The sequence below is a fragment of the Desmodus rotundus genome, chromosome 12 (assembly GCF_022682495.2).
Source record: "Desmodus rotundus isolate HL8 chromosome 12, HLdesRot8A.1, whole genome shotgun sequence".
Lineage (NCBI taxonomy): Eukaryota > Metazoa > Chordata > Mammalia > Chiroptera > Phyllostomidae > Desmodus > Desmodus rotundus.
Window position 1 is genome coordinate 53,737,991 of NC_071398.1, and position 26,146 is coordinate 53,764,136.

At 57.8% G+C, this 26,146-nt stretch overlaps 2 protein-coding genes across 6 annotated transcripts in view; one reads left to right on the forward strand and one right to left on the reverse strand.

Moving 5' to 3' along the window:
• Positions 1-1,713: 1,713 nt before the first annotated feature.
• On the reverse strand, positions 1,714-22,787 carry ALDH5A1 (aldehyde dehydrogenase 5 family member A1). 2 transcript variants are annotated; one of them, XM_053915192.1, is made up of 10 exons: positions 22,452-22,787; positions 18,740-18,823; positions 17,925-18,095; positions 16,605-16,721; positions 13,652-13,795; positions 10,593-10,736; positions 8,799-8,957; positions 7,669-7,838; positions 5,050-5,108; positions 1,714-3,126 (listed from the first exon to the last, which is right to left on the reverse strand). In XM_053915192.1, the coding sequence occupies exons 1-10, from the start codon at positions 22,785-22,787 to the stop codon at positions 2,921-2,923; spliced, it is 1,590 nt and encodes a 529-aa protein (XP_053771167.1). In that variant the 3' UTR covers positions 1,714-2,920. The 2 variants fall into 2 exon arrangements, with proteins under 2 accessions (XP_053771167.1, XP_053771166.1); XM_053915191.1 differs by lacking the exons at positions 1,714-3,126; positions 5,050-5,108 and adding an exon at positions 5,117-5,383.
• Positions 22,682-26,146, forward strand: part of GPLD1 (glycosylphosphatidylinositol specific phospholipase D1) — a 32,610-nt gene continuing 29,145 nt past the window's right edge. For 3 of the 4 annotated variants that reach the window (XM_053915187.2, XM_053915189.2, XM_053915190.2), the window contains exons 1-2: positions 22,682-22,814; positions 24,927-25,009. In XM_053915187.2, the coding sequence (XP_053771162.1) occupies positions 22,786-22,814; positions 24,927-25,009 (112 nt within the window). In that variant the 5' untranslated portion in view covers positions 22,682-22,785. Of the gene's footprint in view, positions 22,815-24,367; positions 24,519-24,926; positions 25,010-26,146 lie in introns of those variants that run through there. The other variant, XM_053915188.2, reaches the window with a different exon arrangement.

Genomic DNA, 26,146 nt, shown 5'->3' on the forward strand with positions numbered 1-26,146 from the left:
GGTGTGAATCAAGATATTACTAATCAAAGCTCTGTCCGGGTCACTCAGTTGGTCAGTGTCATCCTGATGCGCCAGGGTCGCGGATTCGATCACCGGTCAGGGCACACGCAGGAGTCAACCAGTGAATGCATCAATAAGTGGAACAGTAAATCCATGTGTTTGTCTCTCTCCAAAGTAAATTTAATTTTTTTAAAAAAGCTACTAATCAGGAGCAGAAACCTGAGATCAGCAGTCACCGGTTTTTTCATCATTCCTTTTCTCCATTATCTGTGAAGAGAGAAGGTGATAACGCGCTATTGCGCGGACACTCATCTAAACATTTTTGTCGGTTAGATATTAGTGTTTTTTCCCGGTGCTTAGTAGGAACGTGAGTGACTTTTTTGAAAAAAAACATTTTATTTATTTTTAGAGAGAGGGCAAGGAAGGGAGAGAACCATCGAAGTGAGAAACATCGATCCTTTGCCTCCCGCAGGTGCCCGGACTGGGTGGGGCTCAACCTGCAACCCAGACAGGTACCAGGAATCGAACCAGCGCCCTTTTGTTTGCAGGACAAGGCCCAGCCAACTGAGCCACACTGGTCAGGGCGTGGCTGATGTTTTTAACGATAATAGAAAAAGTATATTGTACGCAGTCTCCACCCACCCCCAAAAAACCCCAAGAATTTTCAAAAGGAATGGTAGTGTTTATTTATTTCTGCAATGCATGCTCACTATCCAATGCTTTAAATTATTAATTATAAGAAGTCCACAACCACAGACACTATGGAGTTACTCCTATGTAAAATTTTGGTTTGTGTCACGATTTTACATCACTTTTCAAATAAATGCGATAAACTCAGTTACAGACTTACGCGTCAGACGGCTGAATTCCTCTGCAGTGTGCAAACGAGAAATGTCACCCCATGTCAAAACTGTAGAACCGCAGGTGACAGACTCATCACACCTTTGCCACGTAAAATGCCAAAGCTAGGACCTAATTTCCCATCAGAATTACAAAGTATTTCAGCCAAAATCTTTAGGTATTAAACATACTTAAAGGAAAGCTTTGGTAATTTAATAATTTAAAAGAGTGGGTTTGCTGTTACGTTTTCTCCACTTAACTTCTCCAGACAAACGAAAGCAGCAGTCTCTTTTCAATATAAACGTGCAGAGCCGGGCACGACTGTTTCTGCCATGGATTTGTCAGGTCAGGTGGCCTGTGTCTGGTGGCGACTGTCTTAGTGACTGAACCCCTCCAAGCCTAAGGGTACAAAGATGCTAGTGATTTTAAGTAAAATGCATCCTTATTTAAATGCCACCAAAGAAGAAAAGCCCTGTCACCTGGGCCATGGCACGTCATTCCTTACCTTTCAGAATAATTTCACACACAGAGAGATTTCATCGGGCGGATGGTCAATTAGGGGGCTTGCAGGTAGCTCTTCTTTATTTGGTCTACTCGGCATGTCAGCCTCGGGGGCGGGGAGAGGCTGTCCGGGGCTCTCGCCGTGAGGTCGGAAAGGCTGTGCCCCAAGTCGTGCTGCCTTGCAGTGTCAGGGGCCTTCTGGCCCTCCGCTTCCCTTGCACCTGCTGCTTCTCACCCGCCTCCAGCTCCCAAGAACCCTGATGCCCAAGTGGCGCACCCCGGTCCCCCTCATGCCTGTCTGAGCGGGTCTGATACCCAAAACAAACTCAAATGGTGAACTGGCAAGAAAAACACCGAAACCAGAACAGGAAATTCTGTTAATTCAACGTTTATTAATTACGCACAGTTCTGCTGACATCGATACACATACACAGTTATCAAACCTGGGACAACATGAGTATGCGTGCTTGCTTAAAACACATAACACCCGCACACTTCCAACTAGTTCCCAAGTTTTATCCCACAACATGTAGCATGGAGAGAGGCAAAGCGTGAATATGATTCCAGCAAAATGCTGCCTAAGGTAGTGGCCCAAGAAGAATAAAATCCCTGGGCCCGGCTCTCAGAGAAGGCCATCGCGCGGCACATCTCACAGGGTCAGCAATGAAACAGAAGCAGCTGCGTCCCCGCGGGAACACAGGTAGCCGGGGAAGGAGGGAAGAACACTTGGCAGGAAATCGTTCGTGACAGCCGCTCGACGGGGTAGAGGTGAGAGGTGCGGGTGTGCTCCAGAAGTCAGGGTCTGTCTGTGTGCGCGCGGGGTGGGGCATGGAGAAGTGCTTCCCCAAGACTGAGGAAGCCGGGCACCTGCGTAATGTCGTTTGAGTTCCATGTGTTGTCGGGGGGGCGGTTCTTCATGAAAGCTCACCAGAGTGATCCCCACAGGATGCTGTTTGTACAGCAGGTGTTTTGACACAAAGCGATGCCTGAGAGGTGTGGGAAAGCCGCCCTCCCCACCTTGGTCTGGGTCAGGAGCCGGGGTAGCCGTCTGAGGCTCTGTGAGCCGTACTCTCTCTGCAGCAAGTAAACGGAGGGGTGTGGTGGGTCCACCGACGTCGTGTGTACAGACACTGAGGTCTGAGTTCCGTGCCAGTGTCTTGCGTCATGAAACAGTGTTGTCCCCCCCCCCGCCCATTTGGAAATAAAAAACCCTTCTTAGCTCTGGTTGCATGAAGCATGCAGTAGGCCAGGTGATACTCTCCTCTGGGTCCGAGCTCCGGAGCCATGTGAGGGTGTGGAGCCCACGTCCTGGCAGTCGCCAGCCTGTGTGACGGGCCTTCCCTCCCACAACACTGTCTGTGGTGGGCTCTCCGGGAGCCCGCAGCCAGGGCACGTGGACCCCATTGGTCCCTAGTTAGGTCAGGGGCAGGGCAGGAGCCCACCTGTTTAAGATTGTGAGGACTGGATGAGCTTTACAAAATTCGTAATTCACATACTCTATGGGTTGATTTAGAACAATGGATGGCATGTTGGCATGTCTGTAGGCAGCCTTCCTCTTCATTTTCTGAAGAGAAGACCCCTACAAACCTCCAAAGCACACGTACTTGACCTCCAGATACTCATCGATGCCGTACTTGGAGCCCTCTCGCCCCAGGCCGGACTGCTTCACGCCGCCGAACGGGCACTCCACGGAGGAGATGAGCCCCTCGTTGACGCCCACCATGCCGACCTCCAGCTGCTCCGCCACCCGCCAGATCTGGGCCGGGTCTTGGGAGTAAAAGTAACCTGTCCCAGGGAGAAAGGACACAGCCAGCATGTGGAACAGCCTCTGACGAGGTCATGTCTAAAGCTGAGGGCGGCACCCATGCCTGCCTGATCGCGCAGGCCTGGAGCCGGCCGGGCTCCCACCTAGACCCTCGTCAAGACTGTCTCTTTCTTCCTGTCAAACCTTGGACATCGTCTTCCTGCTCCTGTTCCCGCCGTGTGCTCACCGTCTCCTAGCAGGACAGTGGCTGTCACCTCCCGGTGCCCGTGGCCCACTGCCTGGTCTGTACTGCACAGCTCTGCCCCACTGCCCACGTGACACTTGTGCCCACGCCTTCCAGTGACTCCTTGTCATTAGGAAGTAAGGTTCCTCGTGCGCATTTGAACGCTGGGTGTTTTCGGTCAGTTTTCAGTGTCACCTCTCCTCACTCCAGTGACCAGCTGTCTTCCCCAAACTCGCCGACCAAATCCTCCCTCCCTTTCTCACTTCTCAGCTCCCTGGGTTGTCTGCGCCCAGAATCTCCCTCCTCTGGTCTCCACACAGTCAGAGTCTGCGGGCACGGTTCTCTCTACCCTCACCCCGTCACAAAGGGAAAGGAGGGACACTGCTCTCAGCGGCCTGCCATGTCCTCCCCCTTTGTGGCGGGACCCTCGCTCGGGGGAGGCTCCTGGAGAGCCAGAGCTGAGTCCGTCCTCACACTTCCCTGTGGACGCTCAACACGGAGTTGCTGAGTCGCCTGCGCACAGGGGATCTGGTCAGGGTGGCCGGGGACATAGTGTGAGGTGGGATGGTGGGCAGCTAGGAGAATCCCCTGGCAAGCAGAGTGGGGAAACTGGGACAGAGAGCTGGCCAAACTGGCTGAGCACTTTGCAGTGAGATCCCAAGGTCTTATTTCCACAGCCGGGACAGTTAGGAGCAACTGGTTTGCGTGTTCCAGACCTTGCCAGGGCGGACCCACCTCGTCCGGCCCCCTTCAGGGACCTTCTTTGAAGATGAAACCAACCAGAGGGGGGATAACCTGTGCACTCACTCTGATGAGTCAGGATTCCTACAGGGCACACCTGAAAGCTGGTGAAAATTCTACGGAGATCCTCCCCTGAGACTTCCCCTGAAATTCCCGCCTTTAGAAAATAGGTAAAACCTCCTGGGACAGAGGACCCAGGGCGTCCCTCCCATTCTTTCCTCGGGTGTGTATCTTTGCTGTCTTTCTCCTGAGCTCTGAAGGCTCCCAGGAGGCTTGCCACCAGGGCAGCGGTGGGCAGTGGCCGCTCGTCCAGCTGCGCCCTGGACCTGTCTCCGAGCGCCCTCCCTCCGCCTGTGTAACTTGTCTCCCGAGTTCACGCAGCCCAGCTGGCTCACTCCTGCCTCTGTGGCTTGCTTCCCCAAGGACTGAGGCCGCCAGGCCTGGGCTCATGCCTGCTGCTGTGAACTTGCCTCTTGTATCTCAGACCCTTCCTTTGTTTCCCTGCCCCTGTTTTTAATAGACACACTCTCAAAATCACCTGGACTCCTGTTATGACATCTTTCTTACACGAAGTTAAGAACCCACAGATTCCAGACCACGCCGGGAGAGAACCACCTCTGTCCCGGCCCCTTGCTGTTGACAGTGTCACCCAGATGCGCCCCGCTCAGTCCATACATCCTCATGTTCAGCTCCCAGACCCAGGAGAATGGGAGAATGACTCCCAGGCAGCCAGCCCCTGAGGACAGGGGACTTGGGGTTGCGTGGGGTTTCCCACCCAGAACAAACTGCTCTGCCCCTCTCCCCCCGCCCCACTCCACTGTCTCTCACCAGGGCTCCCAGTGTGCATCCAGGGGCCGCATAGACCTGCCTTTGTGCTCCAGTGGGGCGCCCTCCAAACCCAGGGTAGCCTCTCACAGGCAGACATCAGCGTCAGCCTCAGAGGTGACCCAACTGGCGCTGAGCCCGGATGGACACCTACCTGCTAACCCGACATCAGTCGCATTGGCGATCGCCACAGCCTCCTCCTCAGTGTCGAACCTGCCAAAGTTAACGTGGATCATCAGCCGACTCTGGAAGGGGGCGCAGAGAAAACCAGCGGCCTTTTCTCCTGATTTACGTCCCCAGTAACGGCAGGACGTGATGGGTTTTGCAGACATCCCAGAGCAGCGCAGAGAGCAGCACAGCACCACTGGCTGTGGGGCTGGAGGTCGAGGCCCGCGTGCTCACCTGCCCGGCTCACCCCTCCGAGGACAGTGTGGGCCACAGGCTGCTGTACAGCGCCCCGCGGCACATCCAGTGTTGAACAAAACGCCCTAAAAAAGAACCGCGGAGCTTGCCACCTCCTGGGAGCACACACCATCGGGTGACGACGCCAGAGGCAATCCTAACGTAGGGAAGGGCCATCCGGAGGGGCAGGCCCGGCTCCAACGGCAACTGTGGTCGGTCCAAAGCCCCATGCAGGCCCTTCCAGCCCCGTCATTCCATTTCTGGGACAAGACTCGAATGGCGTTTTCCTGTTGCCCCAGAGCTGTAACTGGGTGAAAAGGTTCTACGCACCCCAGTTCCTAAATTCGGAGATCCCCCAGGAGTGGGGGCACCAGGCAGAGCTGGCTGGGCTCCTCTGGGGCCCGGCCAGTTCGAGGGGAGAAAAAAGGCAGTTTTGGGGGGGTGGCCAGGAGGGTGGCCCCAAGAGAAGCCCCTGTTCAGCAAATGACCAGCCCTGTCCCCTAGGGCCAGTGTATCTGCTGGAGAACAGGAAAGCAGCGTGGCTGATGTCCCCGCTCCGCACAAACACCAGCAGTGACAATGTTGGAGGTGGTGTCACTGAACCCCCACCACTCTGTCCCGGAGGAACAGGTGTGGTCAGAACAGACCCCACTAGTGAAGGGGAGCCGTGGAGCTGACCCGTCCAGGGACACAGGTGGGTCCCACTCTGTCCCTTCTGCTCCCTGAGAAAACAAGGTCACGTTCTGGATGAAACCTTTTACTAAAGCAAAGAGGAGAAAGTTCTCCGAGTGGCCCATCTCCCAGTGACAGAATAGCCTATAAGCTCCATTGGCAAGAGGGTGGCAAAGCCGACAAAGTACGTGACACGGTGACTTCGGCCCTGGACGAAACGGCACAGGCAGCCCAGCACCAGCTCTGGTCTCCTGGTGCTGGAGGGGAGAGGGGATCATGGCCTTAAAACCTCCACACCAATGAGCGCCAAATATACAGGACACTTCTAGAGGCCAAGAGGTGGTCCCTCGGAGGGGCGCCAGGGCTCCGGGGAGCCTTCCCTCCCTTCACACCTGGGGGTTTCGGGTGATTTCGACCTGTAGACTTGGGCCCTTGTCACCTGGCAGGAAAGCAGCAGGGGCCCCACAGCCAGCACACACCCCTTCTCCCCGACCCACTATCACAGAGGGAACTGCAAACCCTCCAGGGAAGGGCGCCTGCGGAGAGGGCATGGTGGAGACCAGATGTAAATGCTAAAGGCTCCCACCCTGAGAGTCCACCCTCTGCCCTCCGGGTGCATCTGGAAGGAGCACAACCCCCAGGTGGACAGACATCACTAGCCAAGGCTGCTCACCCTTGAAGGGGCTGAAGATGAGCTCTCGGGGAAGATGACAAAACCTCCAAGGTTCCAAGACCCAGAAAGATAACAAGCCACCACCGGAGCTGGTGGAGGCAGGAATGGGAACAGAACAGAGTTGGGGGTGGATAACTACCCACAGAGAAGGCGCTAGTGAAGCAGGAAGGACCAGTGATGGGGAAGAGCCAGTAGCAGAGACTGAGGATGAAAAGGTAATTGCTTCTATTCAGAACACAGTGGGGGTGGGAGGTGGGGGCTGGATTAAGGGGCTGGCAGGTGGAGGGAGCAGCTTCTTGGGCGGCACAGGAGCCGATGAAGAGATGTGGGACCCAACAAGAGCAGTGGAGGATGGAAGCAAATGTGTCTCTGTATAATCTGCTTCCTCCAGGCTGGAGAAGAACAAATGCAAGCAGAGAGATGTTTGGAAAATAACCCAGAATTTCCCAGGACCAGACATACACTTTAGGTGTTGAAGGGAGACACTGGCGCCTCAGAATGAAAATGCTTCCACACCAGTAAATGTAAGAATGTCAGAGACCATGAGAAGTTTCAAAAGTCTCCAGAGAGAAAGTGGATCAGTCCTTTCACAGGAACAGGAACTCGACATCAGCTTTCTGAACAACAGCCCTGGATGTAAGCAGACAAAGGCGAGGTCTCTTCTAAGCGTAAAAGCTAGAATTGCATCCAGGCAAATTGTTATTTGCTTTGAATGCGAGATAAAAGATCACATAAGGTCACAGAAAGTTAATTTCCCACAGATTCCCTTGAAAAAGCTCTTCAGGGATGCACTCCGGCGAGAAGACAAATGAGTTCAGCAGAAAGCAAGACAAGCAAAGTGGAGAACCTGGTCAGTTCTGTGGTCTGGGTAGGAAATAAGAACGAGTTTTTAACAATCATAAATGGGCCGGCGCAGCACAGCTGCCCGTCTAGCCTGCCCTCCCACAGCTTGTGACCTTGGTTTCTGTCTGGGTTTCCTCCTTCCTCCCTCTTCCCTCCGTCTTCCCACCAGCTGGGTGATCTTACTTGATAACTGGTGCCAGAGGCCCGAACGTCTCCTCGTGGGAGCACAGCATGTCCCGGGTGACGTTGCTGAGCAGGGTGGGCTCGAAGAAATTCTTTCCAAGTTGATGCCGCTTCCCGCCGGTCACCACAGTAGCCCCTTTGGAAAGGGCATCACTCACGTGTTTCTCCACCTGTGAGATGAGAGAGAGCAGGGCCCTTGGGAATGACCGAATCTCGGAGAGGGCAAGCAGCAGAAAACCGAAACTGTCCCAAGCAGGCTGACAACAATCAGCCTAGTCCCTTCAGGTGGGAGGAGCCAGATTTGCAGAGGGAGGCAAGCAGAGGGCCCTGGGTGCCCCTCCCTGCTCTGCCACGTCCCCCTTGGCCGGGTCCCCCCAGGCCTGCCAGCTCAGCTGTTGTCCGAGATCTGCTGTCTGTGTTCCTGGGTGAGTCCCTGGGCCTGGGACCCCAGGTTGTCCTCCTTCCTGGACTTCGTTCTGAAACAGGTGCGCTGGACGTGGTTCACAGTTGGAGCTTCCTGCCCGTGTGTCTGACGTGCCACCTGGTGTCGGCTGTGGCGGAGCTTGGATCCAGTCCCCCCTTCGGAACGAGGGGGCACCGCTCCACTAGCGCAGCTGCTGGTGGAGAGCTCGGTTCACAGCTGCGTCTCACTTCCCTGTAAGCAGCTTCCCCTCTGGGAGCCTCTAGGACCTTCTTTTACATTCCTGACGTCCTAACGTTTTACAGACTCTATCTGGGGTTTCCTTTTCATTCATTCTACGGGACAATGGGCGAAATCTTTCAATCTGAAGACATCTCAAAACTAAAGCCGGCCGGCCTTCCCTTTTGGGAAATTAAAGAATTGCATTTCAACATCCTAATTCCTGGGCAGTGAGGGATGGCCTGATCACCACCGTCAGAGAACAGGGAGCACAGATCTGAAGTGGCATCTGTTGGGGACTCAGTGTCACGACAGGCTGGAAAGCTTGCAACCAGAGGATGCCACATGACCACGTGAACAGGCAGAAGTTCGGTTTTTGTGACTTCCCTGTTTCCAAAAGAGCCATACAGGGCAGCTTACCGCGGTGGCTTCTGCTAGTTAAGCTTTCGATGGAACCATGTGAAATGGAGCAGACAGCAAGCGAGCCTACCTTTTCTACCGCCTTCTCGTTGATTAACGGGCCTTGAGTCGTTCGCTCCTCGAAGCCATTGCCCACGCGCAGGCTGGTTTTAATCGCCTCGGCAAACTTGCTCACAAAGGAGTCGTGGATGCCCCTCTGCACCAGGAAGCGGTTCGCGCAGACACAAGTCTAGACAGAGGAGAGCAGACCCGGTGAGCGGAGCGTGGGCAGCTGCTGACTGATACACTCATGGCTGCTGCTCCATCTGCCTGCAGACGCCTCCCCGGGCTCTCGGGCCACCTGCTGTCACCCTCCCCAGGGGTGCACAGCCCCTCCACCCCTGGCAGCTCCACACTCCGCGGCTAACATGCAGAGAAATATCTGTATGTAAAGATGGAAGGGCAGCTAACCTGACCCTTTTTGAGTGGCTTGAATACGTCATTATGAAACCAGGAAATGCGCCCTGAAAACCACCCCTGGGGGCAGTGGTGCTGCAGTGACGGGCCAGAGGGCGGGGGTCCAAGGCTGCGGGCACCCTCAGGCCGGACCTCCCGGGTGCCCGCTGACCTGACACCCTGAACACGGACACAAGACCATTTTCCACGCCAGCTGAATTATTGGGAGGACCCTGGCTTCCTTCCTGTTAGACCTAATGTTTTCAAGTTACATAACCATACTACAGGAAATAGAGTTACCACTGAAAAACTTGGTGATTTTTCTTAATCGTGTGTTTTTCTAGTGGAAACAAGTATATAGATAACTTTGTGTCCGATGCATTTTTATTGGCTGAGAGCAACATGCCCAGAAGTTGTGGCTTCATTGTGGAAATCTGAAGGGTACACATTGTTGAAGGAAACACCCCACTGTAAAACGAGCTGCTGACTGATACAGCTTGTTTAGGAAAAACCAAGTACCAAAGGCCAAAACAAGGGTAAAACTAATTAACGTAGAATATTATACTGTGACAAATAGGTGAAATGTGTAACCTTTCAGGAGTTTTTGTTGTTTCTGGGATACATTTAAAACCGCTTGCTGATGGTGCTTTAAGACAGTGTGTACGGATACTTTGTAAAAAACCAGGATCCCAGCAACAGCTAGGGTAGAACGGGGGAGACAGGACCCCACGTTTACGGTCCTAGCTCCTTAGCAGAATTGGGGTCGTCACTCAAAGATGTGGGACCTCAGGTCTTTCTCAAGTCTCACGTCCCCACCCGTGGCATGCGGGGTTTGGATCAGCTGATGTTGAACATTGCCGGGGTTCCTGTAAAGGCGAGTGAGGTCAGCCGCCTCTCTCCCTGTGGCGGCCGGGACACCCGGGGGTGTACCCTGCCGAGGCGGCCGGTCATGCCTACCATCCCAGGAAGCAGGAGACCTAGGCAGCAGGGTCTGGAGTTTTTCCAGACGCCATCTCAACACTCTCCTCCCTCCTTTCCTGCGGGCCATGGGCTCAGAGCCCAGCTGCCCGGGGTTGTGAGTCTAGGAGATGATGCCAGCTGCTCAGTCCCGAGAAGCCCCGTGGGGCAGACCGACAGCCACCGGGTTCAGGGAGCAGTGGAAGAGACAGAACAATTTGATGAAAGGCCTCTGCGGTCCAGGAAGTTCCTTGAAGCAGAGGCTCCACCTTATTTCTCCTGGGAGCCTCCACGTGTCTACATCATCCCTGCAAAGAGAGGGCGCTTACTAAGTCCTTGCTGAAAAAGTGGAAGAAGAAGAATGGACCACGGAAGGAACCGAAAGGTGATTCCTTTGAGACGAGTAAGGTGGTAGGACCTTCGTACACCACAGACACACACGGGCCCTGGAGCATGCTGCGGCGGGACTCACCTGCCCGGAGTTCCTGAATTTCGAGGCCATGGCGCCCGCCACGGCCCGGTCCACGTCGGCGCTGTCAAACACAATGAACGGGGCGAGGCCGCCCAGCTCCATGGACACCCTCTTCACGGAGTCGGCCGCATGGTGCAGCAGCACCTGCACGCAGAGCAGAGGGGGCGCTGTGTGCGAAGGGTCAGCTCCCCGCCGGTGCTGACACTGACCCCACAGCGAAGGGCACCAGGTGCACAGCGGGGGAGAGGTGATGCTGCTTCACACAAGAAAAGGGGTCAGCAAGAATATCTGTCCTCCTTCGCGTGTAGGTGGCAAAGACACCCTGGAAGGTAACGAGAAACTAGAAGTAATTCCTGCCCTGGCTGGTGTGGCTCAGTGGACTGAACGGCTGCCTGCCGACTGAAAGGTTGCTGGTTCGATCCCCAGTCAGGGCACATGCCTGGGTTGCAGGCCAGGTCCCCAGTTCAGGGCGTGCAAGAGGCAGCCACACATTGATGTTTCCCTTCCTTTCTCCCTCCCTGCCCTCTAAAAATAAATAAAACATTTAAAACACATAAATAAAAGGAATTCCGTAGTCGTACGTGGGAGGGAGTGGGGACGGGGCGCAGGGGGAGACTTCCCGGTGCACACAGGTTTCTGTCATCTGGGTTTTTGAACCACCCACATTAAGTGCATTGCCTGTTCAAAAAGTCAACGTGACAGGCTTCAAAACCACGTGATGCGATGAGAGGAAACCACCCGGAATTCCAGAACCCGTAGCTTACCCCCCATAATGTCCTTCTGTGTTTTCAAAGAGAACAGGATGGCGGAGTCCACAGCTTGTAACCTGCGTCATCTCCCCCACGAACCACGTATCTGAGACATGTTAACGTGGTCACAACACTTCATACCTCCTTCAACGTGGTGTGAACGTTCCCTCACCTTGGCACATGCCTTTCTAGCACCTTCTGTTACCTGCCTGCACTGTAGTCCCTTGCACGGCTGTTCCACAACTCACTCGTTCGGTGCCCCTCTGACGGAAGTGCAGGCTGTTTCCAAGGCCTCACCACCAAACATAACACTGCGACTGTCACCTTAGGATGAGTCTGAAAGGAGAATTGCTCAACGCCCACCTGGAAGCCTTTCTGGCTTTGAATACCCGGTAAGAGGTGTTCATGGGCCAGGAAAGCTGCGCAGGACCACGGGGGGCAGGTCTCTGTCCAGTCACAGCCACAGGAGAGATGGGACCCCGGACGGTCCAGCCAGAGGACAGTGGTCACAAGCCCAAGATCACGCTAGGAATGGCCCCCAGCGGTGCACGCTGAGGGCACAGGGTTTGTGATGGGGCCCTTCTTGGTGAAAATCCACGGCTGGAAAGAGGACTCTGCCGCAGCACTCTGGGTGTCCCGGGGGGGCATTCCAGCAGTTACACAGCAGCAGCGGTCCTCGCGTTGGAATGTCCCACAGGGCAGTGCAGGCTTTAAGATTAAACCTTTCAGTGTTGGACTCAGGCTAGGTATTTGTTTTGATTTTTAAGAAATGCTCTGTGCCGGGCCATTGGTCCTCCTGGCTTCGCTCGCGGTGGGTCCCCTGCCTCCACCCAGCCTTGGGCACAGAAGCGTCTTGCGGTGTCTTCCCTCCACCCGCGTGTCCTTCCCTTTGGTCCTCAGGATGGGTGCTGAGCCTGCACAGCTGTCATCTCGTGAGGCACCCTGTCCGCTCTGGTCCCCGCTGCAGACCTCTGGGCCTCAGCTCCCGAAGCCTGGGAGAGGGCTGGACTGCCCAGCTTGCCCCTGTGCCGGGCCACTTGTCCCGCGTCACTGGTCAGCCTACGAGTCTGTTGTCCTCTGCTCGGGGGATCCTTTCTAGGTGCAGGACGAGATGAGCTGTTCTGTGCTGTAAACGGCTGCTGTCTCCTTGGCTACCCCGGTGGGGTAGTCCCCTGGATGGGGCAGGGGCAGGGCTGGCAGCTCCAGAACAGGCCCCATCGGGGACTCTGTTAGAGGCCAGACTGTGTCTGAGGGTCAGGCGCCCAGCCACTGGTTCTCTGCGGAGATCAGCTTGGAGCAGCTGCTCCCTCTTCAGTGGCCCCTGTCCCTCTCCTGGAAGAAATGCTGTCCCAGGTCAGTAATTTAAGAGGCGAGCTGGACTGGGCGGGAGCATGGTCAGCAATGTCCTGGGGGCCGTCAGATGGTGACCGTCTGCTGAGCAAAGTGAGAAGCCACGCGTTGCTGGCCTTTGGGCCGCATCCTGGGAACGTCTGTGCCTCCGACGGCCAAGTTCACAACGCTCTTTCCCAGCCAGTCCTTTCTTTCCTCCAACCACTTCCCAGTGGCATGTGGACCCTCCAAGGAGGCTGGCACTGCAGGGTCCCCTCCCCCAGCCGAACAGCTGACGGGTCTCCAGTCCCTGCGGCTGGCACAGGGGTGGTCAGCTCCCAGAGCACCGTGCTTGGGCTCAGCGCACAAGTGACTACGGCCGGGACTACCCCTCCCACCGCTCGTGTTGTTTGGACTCGACCAGCGTCGCAAACACTCGCAGACTAGGTCAGGTTGCTCCATCTGAGGAGCCCGCGTGCGGGTCTGGCAGGAACACGCACAGGTGCGGAAGCAGGAAAACGCCAGATATAGAAGCTTGTTCCGCCTGCCCCTTTGCTCTTTCAAACACTTAAGTCCTTTTTGTTTCTCTAAGTACCGTATACTATATACAATTTTCATTTAATGCTAAGACATCCATTTCAACACCCACTGGGGGTTTCTGGAATTGTTAATTCTAGCTCATGAAAGAATCCTGCGTTCCAGAATTGAGACAGATGTTTGGCTCCCGGCCACCTCGCATACAACAACTAAGGGAACCTTCGCCACCCAACTCCCCTGGGAAGTTTGTTGTCAGCTAGGAACCTGTGTCCAGCCCCCATGAAGACCGCCCACCACCCAGTGTCTCTCTGGAGGCGACCAGGCCCGACTGTGACTGACGGAGCTGTCATGCTCTGTGGGACCGTCCCTGCGGGGTGGCCAGAGAGCACGTTAGAGGCTCTAGAGAGAAAATGCTGGAATGGCCTGTCTTCCTGAGTCACATACCTTTCCGGTGGCTGTTGAGCCAGTGAAGGAAATTTTGGACACGAGAGGGTCAGTGCAAAGTGCTTCCCCCACGACCTTGGCTTTCTTCTGGGAGCAGGGCACGACGTTGTAGACCCCGGGAGGGACGCCGGCCCGGTTTGCGAGCTGTGGAGAGGAGCAGCAGACACGCGGCGGAAATGAGAGAACGGAAGAGAGAAAGAAATCCATAAGTCAATCCAAGAAGTAAAGGAAAAAACTGAGCTGACTTTGGGGACAGGATCAGAGTGCATTTGGGACTGAAATGAGATTCTTGTTCGTGCCCACACGGTATGACTGTGTCGTTACACAGCATTCGGATAAAAGTGCTTAGGGTGCACGTTTCAGTGCCACCTGCTGTTAAAGGATAAAGGACAACCTTGGCCTCGTTTCCTAGGAAAGATCGGAGGAGAGTTCAAGAATCAGGTTCCGGTTCACTTGCAGGATCAAAGGGGACAGCGTGGTGAGAGCACTCACTGAGCCCTACTGTGTGCAGGCAGCCCTGTGCACAGGTGGTGAGGGGCGGGCCTCCATGGCCACGCCGGGAGGATCAGCACCAGCGGCCAGCCCTCTGCTGCCTGCTCTGCGGAGCTCTCTGGACGAGGTGTGGCCTGAATTACATGAACTTCCGAATCCCACCAGCAGGGAGTTCCCCACACAGATCTGACCCGGAGCCTGGGAAAATGGCAGGAACAGCCCAGTTTCTCGGTCCCTCTGACCCCTCGTAAAGACAGGAGGAGCAGTGGGGAAGCCGCCCCAAACACCCGAGACGGTGTTTACCAGACAGAGGTGGTGTGAGTGCCCGACAGCTGTTTTCATCAGGCTGGTGGCCGGCCTGCCTCAGGCCTCTCAGATAAGCACCTGCCAGCCCTGTGATGAGACAGAGCCACCCCCGCCCCCGCCTGGGAGGTTCCCTTCCTGTTAGCAGCCCTGGCTGACATGAAAACCGACCGCGTGGGCCCTCGTGTGACCTTCCTGTGATGATGTTTTAAACCCACCAACAAAGAGCGAACCTGTAAAACCTGGCCGTGCGGCCCTCGGGGACCTGTGAGTAACAGGCCTCGTCTTTGAAGTTCCCTGGCGGCCACCACTGAGGGCGTCTTGCAATGACAGTAAGAGCCCCATGCTGGTCCAGGCACAACACTGGCTCCAGAGGAGGCGGGTGTTCGGGGAGCTCGCTGCGGGTCCAGATGGGCAGCCCCAGGCATTGCCACCTGGCCGTGCGGCCGATGGGCGGACACTACACAACACGCTGGCCGACACACAGTCTCCACCGACTGCAGATTACACGTGGGTGGGAATGTGCCACTGATAGCGAGACGACACGCTGTCGACACGTCTGATGGCAGGGCCCCAACAGCCCACAGGTGTCCGAGGAGTGGGAGCAGGCCGCCTGGGAACAGCGGCTGGGACTGCCTGACGCTGCAAACAGCAGGAAGGCGCGAGGGACCCAAGAAGGCCCGTGACGGGCAAGACGCCTGCTGCCCAGGCCTCCCTATGAGGTTAGGAAAACGGACTTCCTGGAACAACAGGCTGCTTGCTCAGAAAGACACGGATGTCAAATCTTGTACGTTATTAAAACAAAAAAAAGAATAAAGAGCAGAAAAGTATCCTCATAGGCAACCAAAGCAGAAACAAGACAAGCCCACAAACCGTCCGAAACCGTGCCTCCCTCTGCGGGAAGAGGCGGTAAGGAAATTGTCCCAAGATCTGAAAGGACACCATGAATCAGAATGAAAGCAGATTCAGAAGTGAGGTGAGGGGACTCAGGACAGAACGAGAATTCCTTCCCAGAAATGAAAAGCAGACACGAAGGAACAGGAGACCAAATCAACACAGCAGGTAACAGTGCCAAAGAAACACAGAAGTGACAAAGCAGGTAACTTGGAAGATTAGGGGGAGGGTGAAAAAGGTACAGGACATGGTGACAAAGAAGCCCCAACAGGCGGACGGCGGAGCCCCTGAAGAAGGGAGCGAGCCCCATGTCTGGGACGGGCTCTGCAGACTTCAAGACCTGAGCCCACAGACTGAGCGAGCACTCCGCACACCTGGAGGACAGACCCAAACGAGCCGCCGAGCACAGACGCACGCACGTCACACTGCCAGGCTTTAAAGATGAGGGGGGAGCCCGTGGTGGCAGCGGAGGCAGAAAGAGCCCACTGATGTACAGATGCGCGAGCGACATCCTCTGACACAAGCGAACAGCGCACATTTACTGCCACCAAATAGAGAAAACGGGTCTGTGGTCGTCACCGCAGCACCAGGCTGCTGTCCCGTGTGCCCTTCCTGAGGGGTCGGCCAGGCCCCAGGTTGAGGCACGCGCCCACAGGCCCTGGGGTGAACAGCAAGGGGAGAGCGGAGCCGGGTGGTGACGGCCACAGGGACAGCAGTCAGGTCCCTGGTTTCGAGTACGGGGAAGCCCTTCCGGCCAGGGGGAGTCGGGGCCGAGCCTGGCAAGGTCCGAAGTGGCCGGAGCAGATGCGTAAAGGGTACCGCAGTGACGGGAGGGCAGCGGGGAGCGAGGCTAGGCAGGCGGCATCTGTTAGGGCCTGAAGGCCACTGTAGGGGGCTTGGATTTTACTGTGAGTGACAGGGGAAGAATGACAAGATCTAACTGCAGACCAACCTGGAGAAGGGAGAGGCCCCAAAGGTGACAAATGCCCGGGTGTGGTCACCTCACAAGGACTGCCTGCTTAATAAGAAGGATGGACAGACATCACTTTTAGGGCAGTTTGAAACACGGGCCACCGCCAGGTGTCGGAGGTCCCCCCTCCACCGTTTTGTCTCGGAGGACAAATGCTGACTGAGCGCAGCGTCTGGCAAGTTAAAACAGCACCCTCCAGCGTGCGATGCGGGCGAGGTGGAGGCTTCCCACGGCTTCTCTCTCCCGGGCCACATCCCCGTGTGCGCGGCCAGGCTCCCCTCTGCCAGGGCTCACCTCGGCCAGGGCCAGGGCTGAGAAGGGCGTGTCTTCGGCGGGTTTCACCACGACGGTGCAGCCGGCTGCCAGGGCGGCCCCCACCTTGCGGGTGATCATGGCACTGGGGAAGTTCCACTGTGGACAGAGGGGGGCGGAGGGGCAGTGAGCGGGGGTCACGGCCGGGCCCACGCACAGCTGAGGGGCAGGGCAGCTCCCGGCTCCTCACAGGTGAGCCGGTGAGCACCCACACCGTCCGCCGAGCGGCTTGGGACAGAGACTCCTACAGACAGGGAGTGGTTTCAGAATTCAAAACAGTACAGTTACCTACACCAGGTGTCGCAGACTTATCAATATGTTCGGCTTTGTGGGATGTACAGGTGCCGACCCAAACACCCTGTGGTTGTGATGTGGAAGTTTGCACGTGGCCGTGTCCCCATGAAGCTTTATTGTCAAACATGGGCAGCAGGCGGGGTGTGGCCTGGGGGCCATAGTTTCCTGACCCTTTGGCACAAAATATTAGCAAAGGTGATTTTGAAAATGGCCAGCAACTTACTACTTTCCTCTCTGTAGAGATATCTGTCAACATGTACATACTTCCACTGGCAGTGTCTTCTCCTACTGTGACAGATACTTGCCTATTCTGGGGCAGGCACTGTTAAATTAGAGTTAATTAAATCCCTACCACAACCCAATGAGGCTGGTATTATGATCCTCACTTGCAGGCTTGGGGAAACCGAGGCAGAGCAGTGAAGTGACTTGCCTAAGCCCACATAGCTGGGAAGCAGTGAGCTTGGAGTGGAGCCTGGGCGGCAGGGGGCTGCCTGTCGCCACTGTGCTGAGTGGGAAGGAACAGGGCATGGAGAGCAGCCGGCGACCCCGGGCAGAAGCTAACGTGGGGCCTGGTGGGGGTTCTGAGAGGTGGTGGCCAAGAGGAAGCTGGGCACCCGGTTGCTGCAGCCCGTCCACAAGGGCAGAGGTGCTGCACCAGGCACACACGTAACCTACGCTACACATGACATTTTCTCAGAACTGTGACACGTGAGCAAATGTGTCATATCTGAAGTCTCTCTAAAAATGATAAAGACCAGAAGCTCTTTTAGACGTGCTTGGCAGTGCCAAGCAGGAGCCTTCGTGCCCACTGAGAAGAGCCCCTGGGAGGACCCACGCATGGGCATTCAGGAACATGTCCCCTGCCACCCGCAGGCTGGCCTCCCCCATTACTGCACCAGGAAACATACCTCCGCGTCCTGCAAAGGGACCAGAAACCAGGACCAGGCGGCAGCACCACAGGGGCGAGCAACCTCTCCCCTAAGCCCTGCCGACCCTCCAGCCGCGTACCGGGGTGATGACCGCGGCCACGCCGAGCGGCTGCTTGAGCGCCAGGGCCCGCTTCTCCTTGGCGGGGGTGCAGATGACGTCGCCATACACGCGGCGGGCTTCCTCCGAAAACCACTCCAGGAAGTGGGCGGAATACAGAATTTCTCCCTGCGCCTCCTTCAGCGGCTTTCCCTGAATTCAGGCAGAAAAGGCACTGTCAGTGCCTCCCAGGAACAGCAGCAGGGCGCACTTTCTCAGTATTCAAGGCCGCGAGCGGGGTGGGAAAGGCTCCCATCGCAAACCCCTGGGGTTGCCGAGACATGTGCAGAATCGAAGGGCAACAGGGATGAGCTCGGAGCACAGTCGGCACCGGCACTCGAGGGACGCTCACACGTTAGAGGGGACAGAACCGCGCCTGCCAGCTTTTTTCTCCTTCTGACACCTTCTTGTCGAGGTGACCGGGGTGAAATTGGCCATAGCGACAGCAAAACCCCTGCATGCCTTTACACGCGTGAAACAGGACAGGGCAACCAAAGCGGTCACACGGAGCAAGAGTGGAAGCGGGAGAAAGCCGTGGCCACCCAGCTCCACTGGAAACCTGCCTCCTGCACACGGTGGAGAGCAAATCAGAACAGGCGGGTTTTGTTTTAGCAAAATAACTGCCCGGCTTCAATGAGAAGCAGCTTGTGCCTGGCACAACTCACTGACAGCTAATCCCCAGGCAAGGAACTCACATTTTTTAGCCACAAAGCTGCACGGAAGTCAGCAGCGTCCCTAACCCTCAGTCTGACATTCCCCGGCAGTGTCTGAGGGTAGGGCTAGGTCCCCGGACTCACGCTTTCGGCCGTAATTATCTTGGCAAGGTCGTCCTTATTTTGTATCATTAAGTCATACCATTTCCGAAGTACTGAACTCCTTTCCTGAAAAAGAGACAGGAAGGTAGAGAGCGAGTGAAGCACCAAGTGTACGAGAGACACTTCAGTAACCCTCAGCTTCCTGGAGTCTCAGCCGCAGGCTCGTTCCCGGGAGGTGCCGACCTCCCTTCGAGAAGCAAGTAAAGACCCGGCCTCAGGAAGAGCTGCGGGGCGGTCGTGGGTCATGAGGGAGGGAGTCTGTGGACACAGCTGGTATGACTGCGGATACACAAAACCCTCTCAGCCATTTTCAAGTGCGCGTCAGGTGGGGGCTAAGTGCGGTCGCACTGCTGGGCCACCCTCCCTGCCACCGGCCTCCAGAACTTCTCGTCCCCCAGAACTGGACCGCCGTCCCCACTGAGCACTTCCCGCCCCCACCCCCTTTCTGTCCCCAGCACTGTGAGTCCTCCAGGGACCCCAGGTGAGGGGACTCAGAGAGCGTCTGTCCTTTGTGGCTGGCTTCTCTGTCTCAGCACAACATCCTCGCGTCCAGGTCCTTATTCCAACAGCTCCCTGGCCGGGTGGCCTTGTCCCCCACTTGGGTGTGTGTGGCGTGAGGAAAGGTTTGCACACTGTGAAGAGAGCCTGGGCACAACACTGCGGGTGTGCCCCATGCCATCGAGCTGTCCACTTACAAGTGGCTACGATGGCAAATTTTGTTATGTGTCCACAGTGAAAAAATATTTCCAAATGCTGAAAGTCAAATACAAGGACAGACTAGATGATTGAGAGCTTACGGAAGAAATGGTTTCTAAGAATAGACATTTTTGAAATAGGACTTCATTTACGGAAAACCATTAAAAAAGGAAAAAGCGGGCCCAGCAAGTCCAGGTCAGCCAGGCCACAGACAGTCCCCTGGAGACACAAGTGCCCCGGAGCGCAGCTGCTGGCACGGAACAGGGAGGTGTCCCTGCAGCGGAGAGGCATCGCTGGGCTCCTCTCCGCGGCCTGTGGGGCTGCCGTCCAGCCGGGCTGGGCAGCAGGTGTGAGGCTTCAGTCCCGCCCTCACTGCACCTGGGAGCAGAGGGCCTATGCCCTACTTGTCTTGGACAAGAAGCCGTGTGATCATGCGTGTCCCACTGAGGGCGCTGTTGAGGTGAAGGCTTCTACATCGCTACCCCCAGAAAAGAGGCACCCAGTTCTCTTCAAACAACGGCCCTCCAGCAGCTGCCCAGCCCCAGGCGGGCGAGCAGTGGCCACAGGCCAGGCTGTTGCAGCTCCCAGTGGAAGACCCCAATCTCCAGGCCGGGCTCAGAGAAAGAAATTAAATCCTGGAGGAGCCAGCCGGCAGGATTGGGGCCCACACTTCCCTGAGAGGGTGGACAGCAGGGGGTGACCTGGCCCGGCCAAACCCAGAAACCAGCAGTGGGGTCACTCTCACATGAACCTTGTGTGACGCGTTAGCTGTGGCCCCCAAAGGAGACAGGAAGGGGCCCTGACCCCCAGCCTGGCAGACTGGGACCCAGTGTGGAGATGGGGCCTTCACAGAGGTCGTCAAGTCACACAGTGTCGTCAGGGTGGGCTCCAGCCTGGTGTGATTGGTGTCACACAGAAAGGGGGAGTGTGGGCACAGACGGAGGGCAGGTGCTGGGGGGGGCACGAGGCGAGAGGCCTGGGGGAGGCCCTTCCCGCCCAGCCTGCCCCTGAAGGAGCCGACCCTGCCCACACCTGGATGCCTGGGTCCTGGCTGGCCAGCTAAGGACACATGTCTGCTGTGTGCTCCAGCATGCAGGTGGTGGTGGTGCAGCCCGGGAGCAGGGCAGCCTTTGTGAGTGAGACTCCGGGGTCCTGGGAGGCTCCAATGGGTGGTGTCATAGGGCTCTCTGACCCTAGGCCCCCCCAGCAGGACTGAAGTGAGGATGGTGAGCTAGGAGCCCCCTCAGCCCATCTCCTCACCCACCCTGTACAGTGTTTCCCCCTCTGGGCCCTGAAAGGAACCCACACTGCAGGTGCCGGGCTCAGCTGTGGCGGGCCCAATGACGACCTGCGCCCCATGCTCACCTGCCCCCCGTGCTTACCTGCATTCCATGCTCACCTGCCCCCCCGTGCTTACCTGCATCCCATGCTCACCTGCCCCCCGTGCCTACGCTCAGCCCCTGAACCTGTGAGCAGGTTACTTCAGAGGGAGAAGGGACTTTACAGGTGGGTTAAGGATCTTGGCTGAGGAGACAACCCTGAACTCTCCGGGGGGGCCCAGTATCATCCCTGGGATGGCTGTGAGAGAGGTGGGAGCACTCGGGGGCTCCAGCCCAGGATTGAGCACAGCGTTTAGTCACCAGAGGAGGTGAGAGGACCCCAAGGGCCTCCCAAGGGAGCGTACCCTCCAGAACTGTGGGACGACCAGCTTGTGCCCTGGTGTCACAATAGCTCACTATTTTTGTGGCAGTGGACGTGGGAACTCGGGCCCTGGCTTGTGAGGTTGGTCAGAGTCAGCTCCCTTGGTCCCTGAACTCCTCCAGGGGACAAGGCATGACCTGGACTGGTGGGAGGCAAAGCAGAGGTGGGGGGAGGCTCACTGGCAGAAGTCACACATGAGCTAGAACTCGGGACCAGGCGGCACGTGAGCGTGCAGAGGGGAGAGCGGGGAAGAGTGGGTGTCTTTACAAGACATCAGGACCCCGACACAGGATTTGGGGAGGAGACGGCCAGGCCACGGGGAGAGCCTCAGGGGAACCCAGCCCACGGCTGGAGCTCAGGCGTGCAGCCTCCACAACCGGGGTGCGCGTCTGCTGGGTAAGCTGCCCGTCTGGGGTCCTTTCTGGCAGCGACGGAGCTGGACTGCCCTTGCTCAGCCCTGCACCCTGCCCTTCCCTCTGCCCAAGCCTCTCAGCCCGCCAGGCACCCGCTTCTCACCACTGCCCTGCTTTGGATATCAGATATGTGGTGTGCAGGGGAGAGCCCCCCCCCCCGCCCCGTGCCCCTCTGCCCCAGGGGAGCACCACAAAGGCAGAACCCGCTTGCTGGGGGCCCACCACCAGCAGTACAGGGCACCTGGGCGCTCGGTGCGCATCCGTGGGTGGATGAGCACCGACTCCTACACCCGGGCCTCCTTGCTGGGTGCTGAAGGGCAGGCAGGAGGTGCTTCCACCAGCTGGCTCCAGGTGCCATGTGGTAAATGGAAAAGGAAGACGATCTCAGTTTTCTTCTTGCTCTAGTCTCCCCATCGCGCACCCCACTGCCAATGCCCCGTGTCTCTAGGTCAGCCCACAGCAGTCTTTCCCCATTTGTCTGAAAACCTACAGGGTGGTCCCGGATGACCCCCTCACTCCCCACAAAGCTTTCTACAGCCCAGCTCACCCCATTCATTCCCTGTGGCGTGGCTGTAGCCCGAAGTGCTCATCCCACCTTCCCTGAGCCGGGATGCAGCGTTCTGCGTGGCCTCCCCGCAGCCTAGGACCATGGCAGGTGCCCCTAGGAGCCGCTGACACTCCCCTCCCGGCGCGCTGACGTGTGTGGCCTCCCGGGCCGGGCCGTGTCCCCAGCGTCTGGCACAGTGCTTGGTGCGAAGCCCGGGCTCCAAACTTATTTGTCCAGAGTCTCGTTTCTTGTTTATGTGACTCCTCGTGGTGTGTGCCATGCCAACCCGGGACGGGCTGGTTTCACGGGGACGGCCAAGCTCGCGGGGCTCACTCACCTTGGCCGAGACGCCCCTCCAGCTGCAGAAAGCATCGTAGGCGGCGCGCACGGCGGCGCGGGCCTCGGGCGCCCCGCAGTCGGCCACCCGGCCCAGCTCGGCACCGCTGGCCGGGTCGAGCACGGGGAAGGTGGCGGTAGCCGGGAGCCAGCGGCCGCCCACGAAGCTGTCGGTGCGCAGCAGCGCCGCGGGGAGGCCGCCCAGGCCCGGGGCGTAGGCACGGAGTTCGGCGGGCCGGGGCGCCCAGCATCCGGCGCCGGGGCGGCGGCCGCGGCCGAGAAGCGCCGGTCGGAGGCGCGGGGCCCCGCAGCTCCGCAGCCGCAAGCAGGTCGCCATGGCCCCGGCGGCGGCTGCAGGAAGCAGGCAAGCGAGCGCGCGCCGGGAGGAGCGAAGGTCGGGGGCGCGCGGGGCCGCGGCGGCAGGTGGCGGAGTAGAGTAGCGCCCTCTCCCGCGCTCTGCAAGGCCGTGCCAGGCTGGACTTTGTCTTAGCGCATCCTGCTTGGGTCCCCGCGGGTGTCGGGAAGGGTTAGGGCGGGCATGCTTAGGGACCGTGTCACCTTCTCCCTGGAGTGCTCGAATGTCTAGCTATTCCTGAGCAACCCCCTGCCCATAGGCCTGCTGCAGGAGAACCGCTCCCTCTCCCATCTGCCAAAGCCGTGTCTCCCTGGCGCCCTGGTTGTGAGCTGGGTCCACAGGGTGGGCGGTGTGAGCCCAGCTGTCAAGGGTGGATCGAGTTCCTTGGCCCCCGCAGCTCTGCTCTTGGAGGATGTGGGCGCCGGCCCTGAGCTGTGGAGGTGGCCTCCGTGTGCCTTCAGGGGCACGTGTGGGTATCCTCCCCATCGGCGGGAGCAGGGCGCCCCTGTTATGTGACAGCCTTTGGTGACAGAGCCACCTCAATCCAAACGCTGAATTGGGTCGCTGTGCTGGGTGCCCTTGGGTAGTTGCTTAACCTCAGGCTGCCCGTGAGTGAGCCAGAGGCTCCCTGCAAGATAAGGCAGGGCAGTTGCCACATGAAGTTCAGGACATCGTTCAAGGTCACGCCAGCTGGCCCAGGTCAAGCCACTAGTTAGGCTGAAAGTAGGCTGCCAAGCAGTCATTTGTCAGAGTCCAGTCAGCTGAGGTGTGGCCGCCAGGGGCCTCGGCTCTGGAGCGGTGGCTCCGGGGAACTCGAACAGGAGCTTGTGGGTTCATGGGGAGCCCCACTCCCTGCACTGATGTGGGGTCACTCCAGCTGATTATCATTTCACATGGGGTGTCAGCTCACGAAGCCAGTGAGCTGGCTTTTTTTTTTATTTAATTTTTTAAAGAGCTAGAAATTTGAATTTCTGCATGAATTTTTCCATTCAAAGAAAGTTGGCCTAAGTTCGTAAAACGCCCCGTTGGCCCAACAAAACAATCGGCTTCTGGCTCCTGGCCTCGAAGCAGCTGGGCCCGACGCCCCAGCTTGGCAGAGCTGTGGTTCCAGCCGGGGCTTTGCAGGTGACAGTTAAGGGCACAGAGGAAACTTGACAGACACCTAAGGGTCTCAGGTGGTCCCCCCTCCTACTCTGCTCTCCCACGTGGCTTGCCTGAGGCCAAGGATCCTTCCCCCACCCTTAAGATCTCCATTCCTGCTCTTGACGTGTAACATGCCCGAGCTTTTAGATCGCCATGGGCTCCATGGAGAATTTCCCTGCCTTCCCCCACAGGCCAGGTGCTGTGTGGATTGGCTAGTTCACGGTTCACAACAGGTACACACGGAGCCCAGGACGCTCTGAGCCCTTGTCTCTCGGCCCTGCCGGTGCCCCTGCCTCCACCCCGAGTGGGATGGGCGTCTTGGCTCGGGCTGCAGGAATCTGGCCGTGGGACAGGCTCTGGGGCAGCTATGGGGACAGGCCGGGTGGAGAGCGGGAGTGGCTGCTCTTGTGTAACTGCACCCGTCGGTATCTGTTGCCACACACGGAACGAGAAGCCGCTCCGGGTGGTCATCAAACAGCTGGCCCGCGCGGGAGGCGCAGCACAGGCGAGCCGCGAGCGGGCAGCTGAGACAGGCGGGGACAGGATGCACGGGCCATCTGCCCTTGTGAGGTGAGGCGGCCAGCCTGGTGACTCTCACTGCAGACAGTGACACTGGCTGTTTAGAAAGTGAAGACTCTTTGGAGGCAGCTTTGCGTTTCCACACAACTTCGAGTTAGAGAGGAATCGGAGTCTGGGCCCCGGTAGGGCCGTGCCCCCACCTGGAGGCACTTAGTGTTCAGGTGCACCCCCTTCCTCTCCCAGGTGCAGCCTGTTGGCTGCTCCCGCGAAGTGAGACAGTAAACAGCTAGCTATACCAGCAGGTGATGTTACTTAGAGGCGAGGCTGGGCTTCCTGTTGATGACGTGCCCGCAGGGAAGCTGGAGGGTCTGGGCCCGAATCCCGAGCTGCCTGCGGCAGCCTGCCGGGTCAGTCCCAGCACCAGGGAGCCATGAATGAGGGCGTCCTGTCTGCTTGCAGGTTCTGGCCTGGCCTGCTCATCGCGCTGGGTGCGCTCTGCCCTGGCGGCTCGCCATGTGGCATTTCAACACACATAGAAATCGGTGAGTGCCAGCGACCGGTCATGGCCTTCAGGGCACCGCATCGGTCAGAAAGGCTGAGAGGCCCGTCCCGCATGTTGTCCTGGCCACCGGGAGCAGAGGGGAGGTGGCCAGGACTGTGGACGGTCGGGGTGGGCTCAGCGGAGGGGCAGGAAGCTGGAGGGAGGGTCCTGGGGCTTCTGCAGGCGGGGAAGAGTGACCAGCTGGGTCACCAGAGGCACATGAAGCAGAACCATGGAGGGGAAGGGGGCAGTGAGGGATGGACAAGGGGGGTGAGGAATCTGTTTCCCAAGTACATGGGGAGGGCCACGTGTGGCCACAGGAGTGAGTCCCCTGGGTTGGGTGGCTTTAAAGGTGGCCAGCTTCGGGGAGGGCAAGGAAACAAGGGCGTCTGCGTGGTCCCTGGCATTCGAGGTGCCTGGCGTGACAACAGGCGTCGGGGACAGCTGGGCACAGGTAGCCGGTGCCCGCGGGCTCGGGGGCGCGGTCAGAGGTACCTGGATGTGGGTCACGGGGGCCCTGGGATGTGGGTCTCACGGGATGTGGATCAGTCGTGTGTCTCCATGAACGAGGAAGGTGAGTCACTGGTAAGATGATCAGGTGAGGTTACATCCACAGCGGTTTCCGCACTAATTTCAGATGGACCTGAGTCTTCTAGATAAAAACAGCAACATTTTATAGCTATGCCACCTGCAGGAGGTACTAAGCGGAACCATAATGCAAACAGTGTGAATTCATCAGTGTAACTTAGACCTGGGCACCAGCTCGGGCAGGCAAGCACTGTGTGGGCGCTGGGCCTTGTGGTTTTGAAGGGCCACACACCCAGCCCCTCATCTCACAGGTGAGGAAACGGACCCGAGAGCGGCTGGTCCAGATGGCCCAGCCCATTTTTTCTCCATGGAACACTCGCTGCTCCCAGGGACCCGGGAGACAGTGGATGAGAGGACCGCGCTGTGCTCGAACCCCACCCTGCCGTGGACTGCACAGCGGCCGGGTCCCTCAACTCCTCTCCCCCAAACGAGGGGAGTGGGACTTCCTGAAACGATGCAAGTGCCCCCCGAAGGGGGACTGATGTGAACGGGGGTTCTCAAGTCTTTAAATCCTTCACGTTTTAAAGTTAGCAGAACAGATGAAATCTGA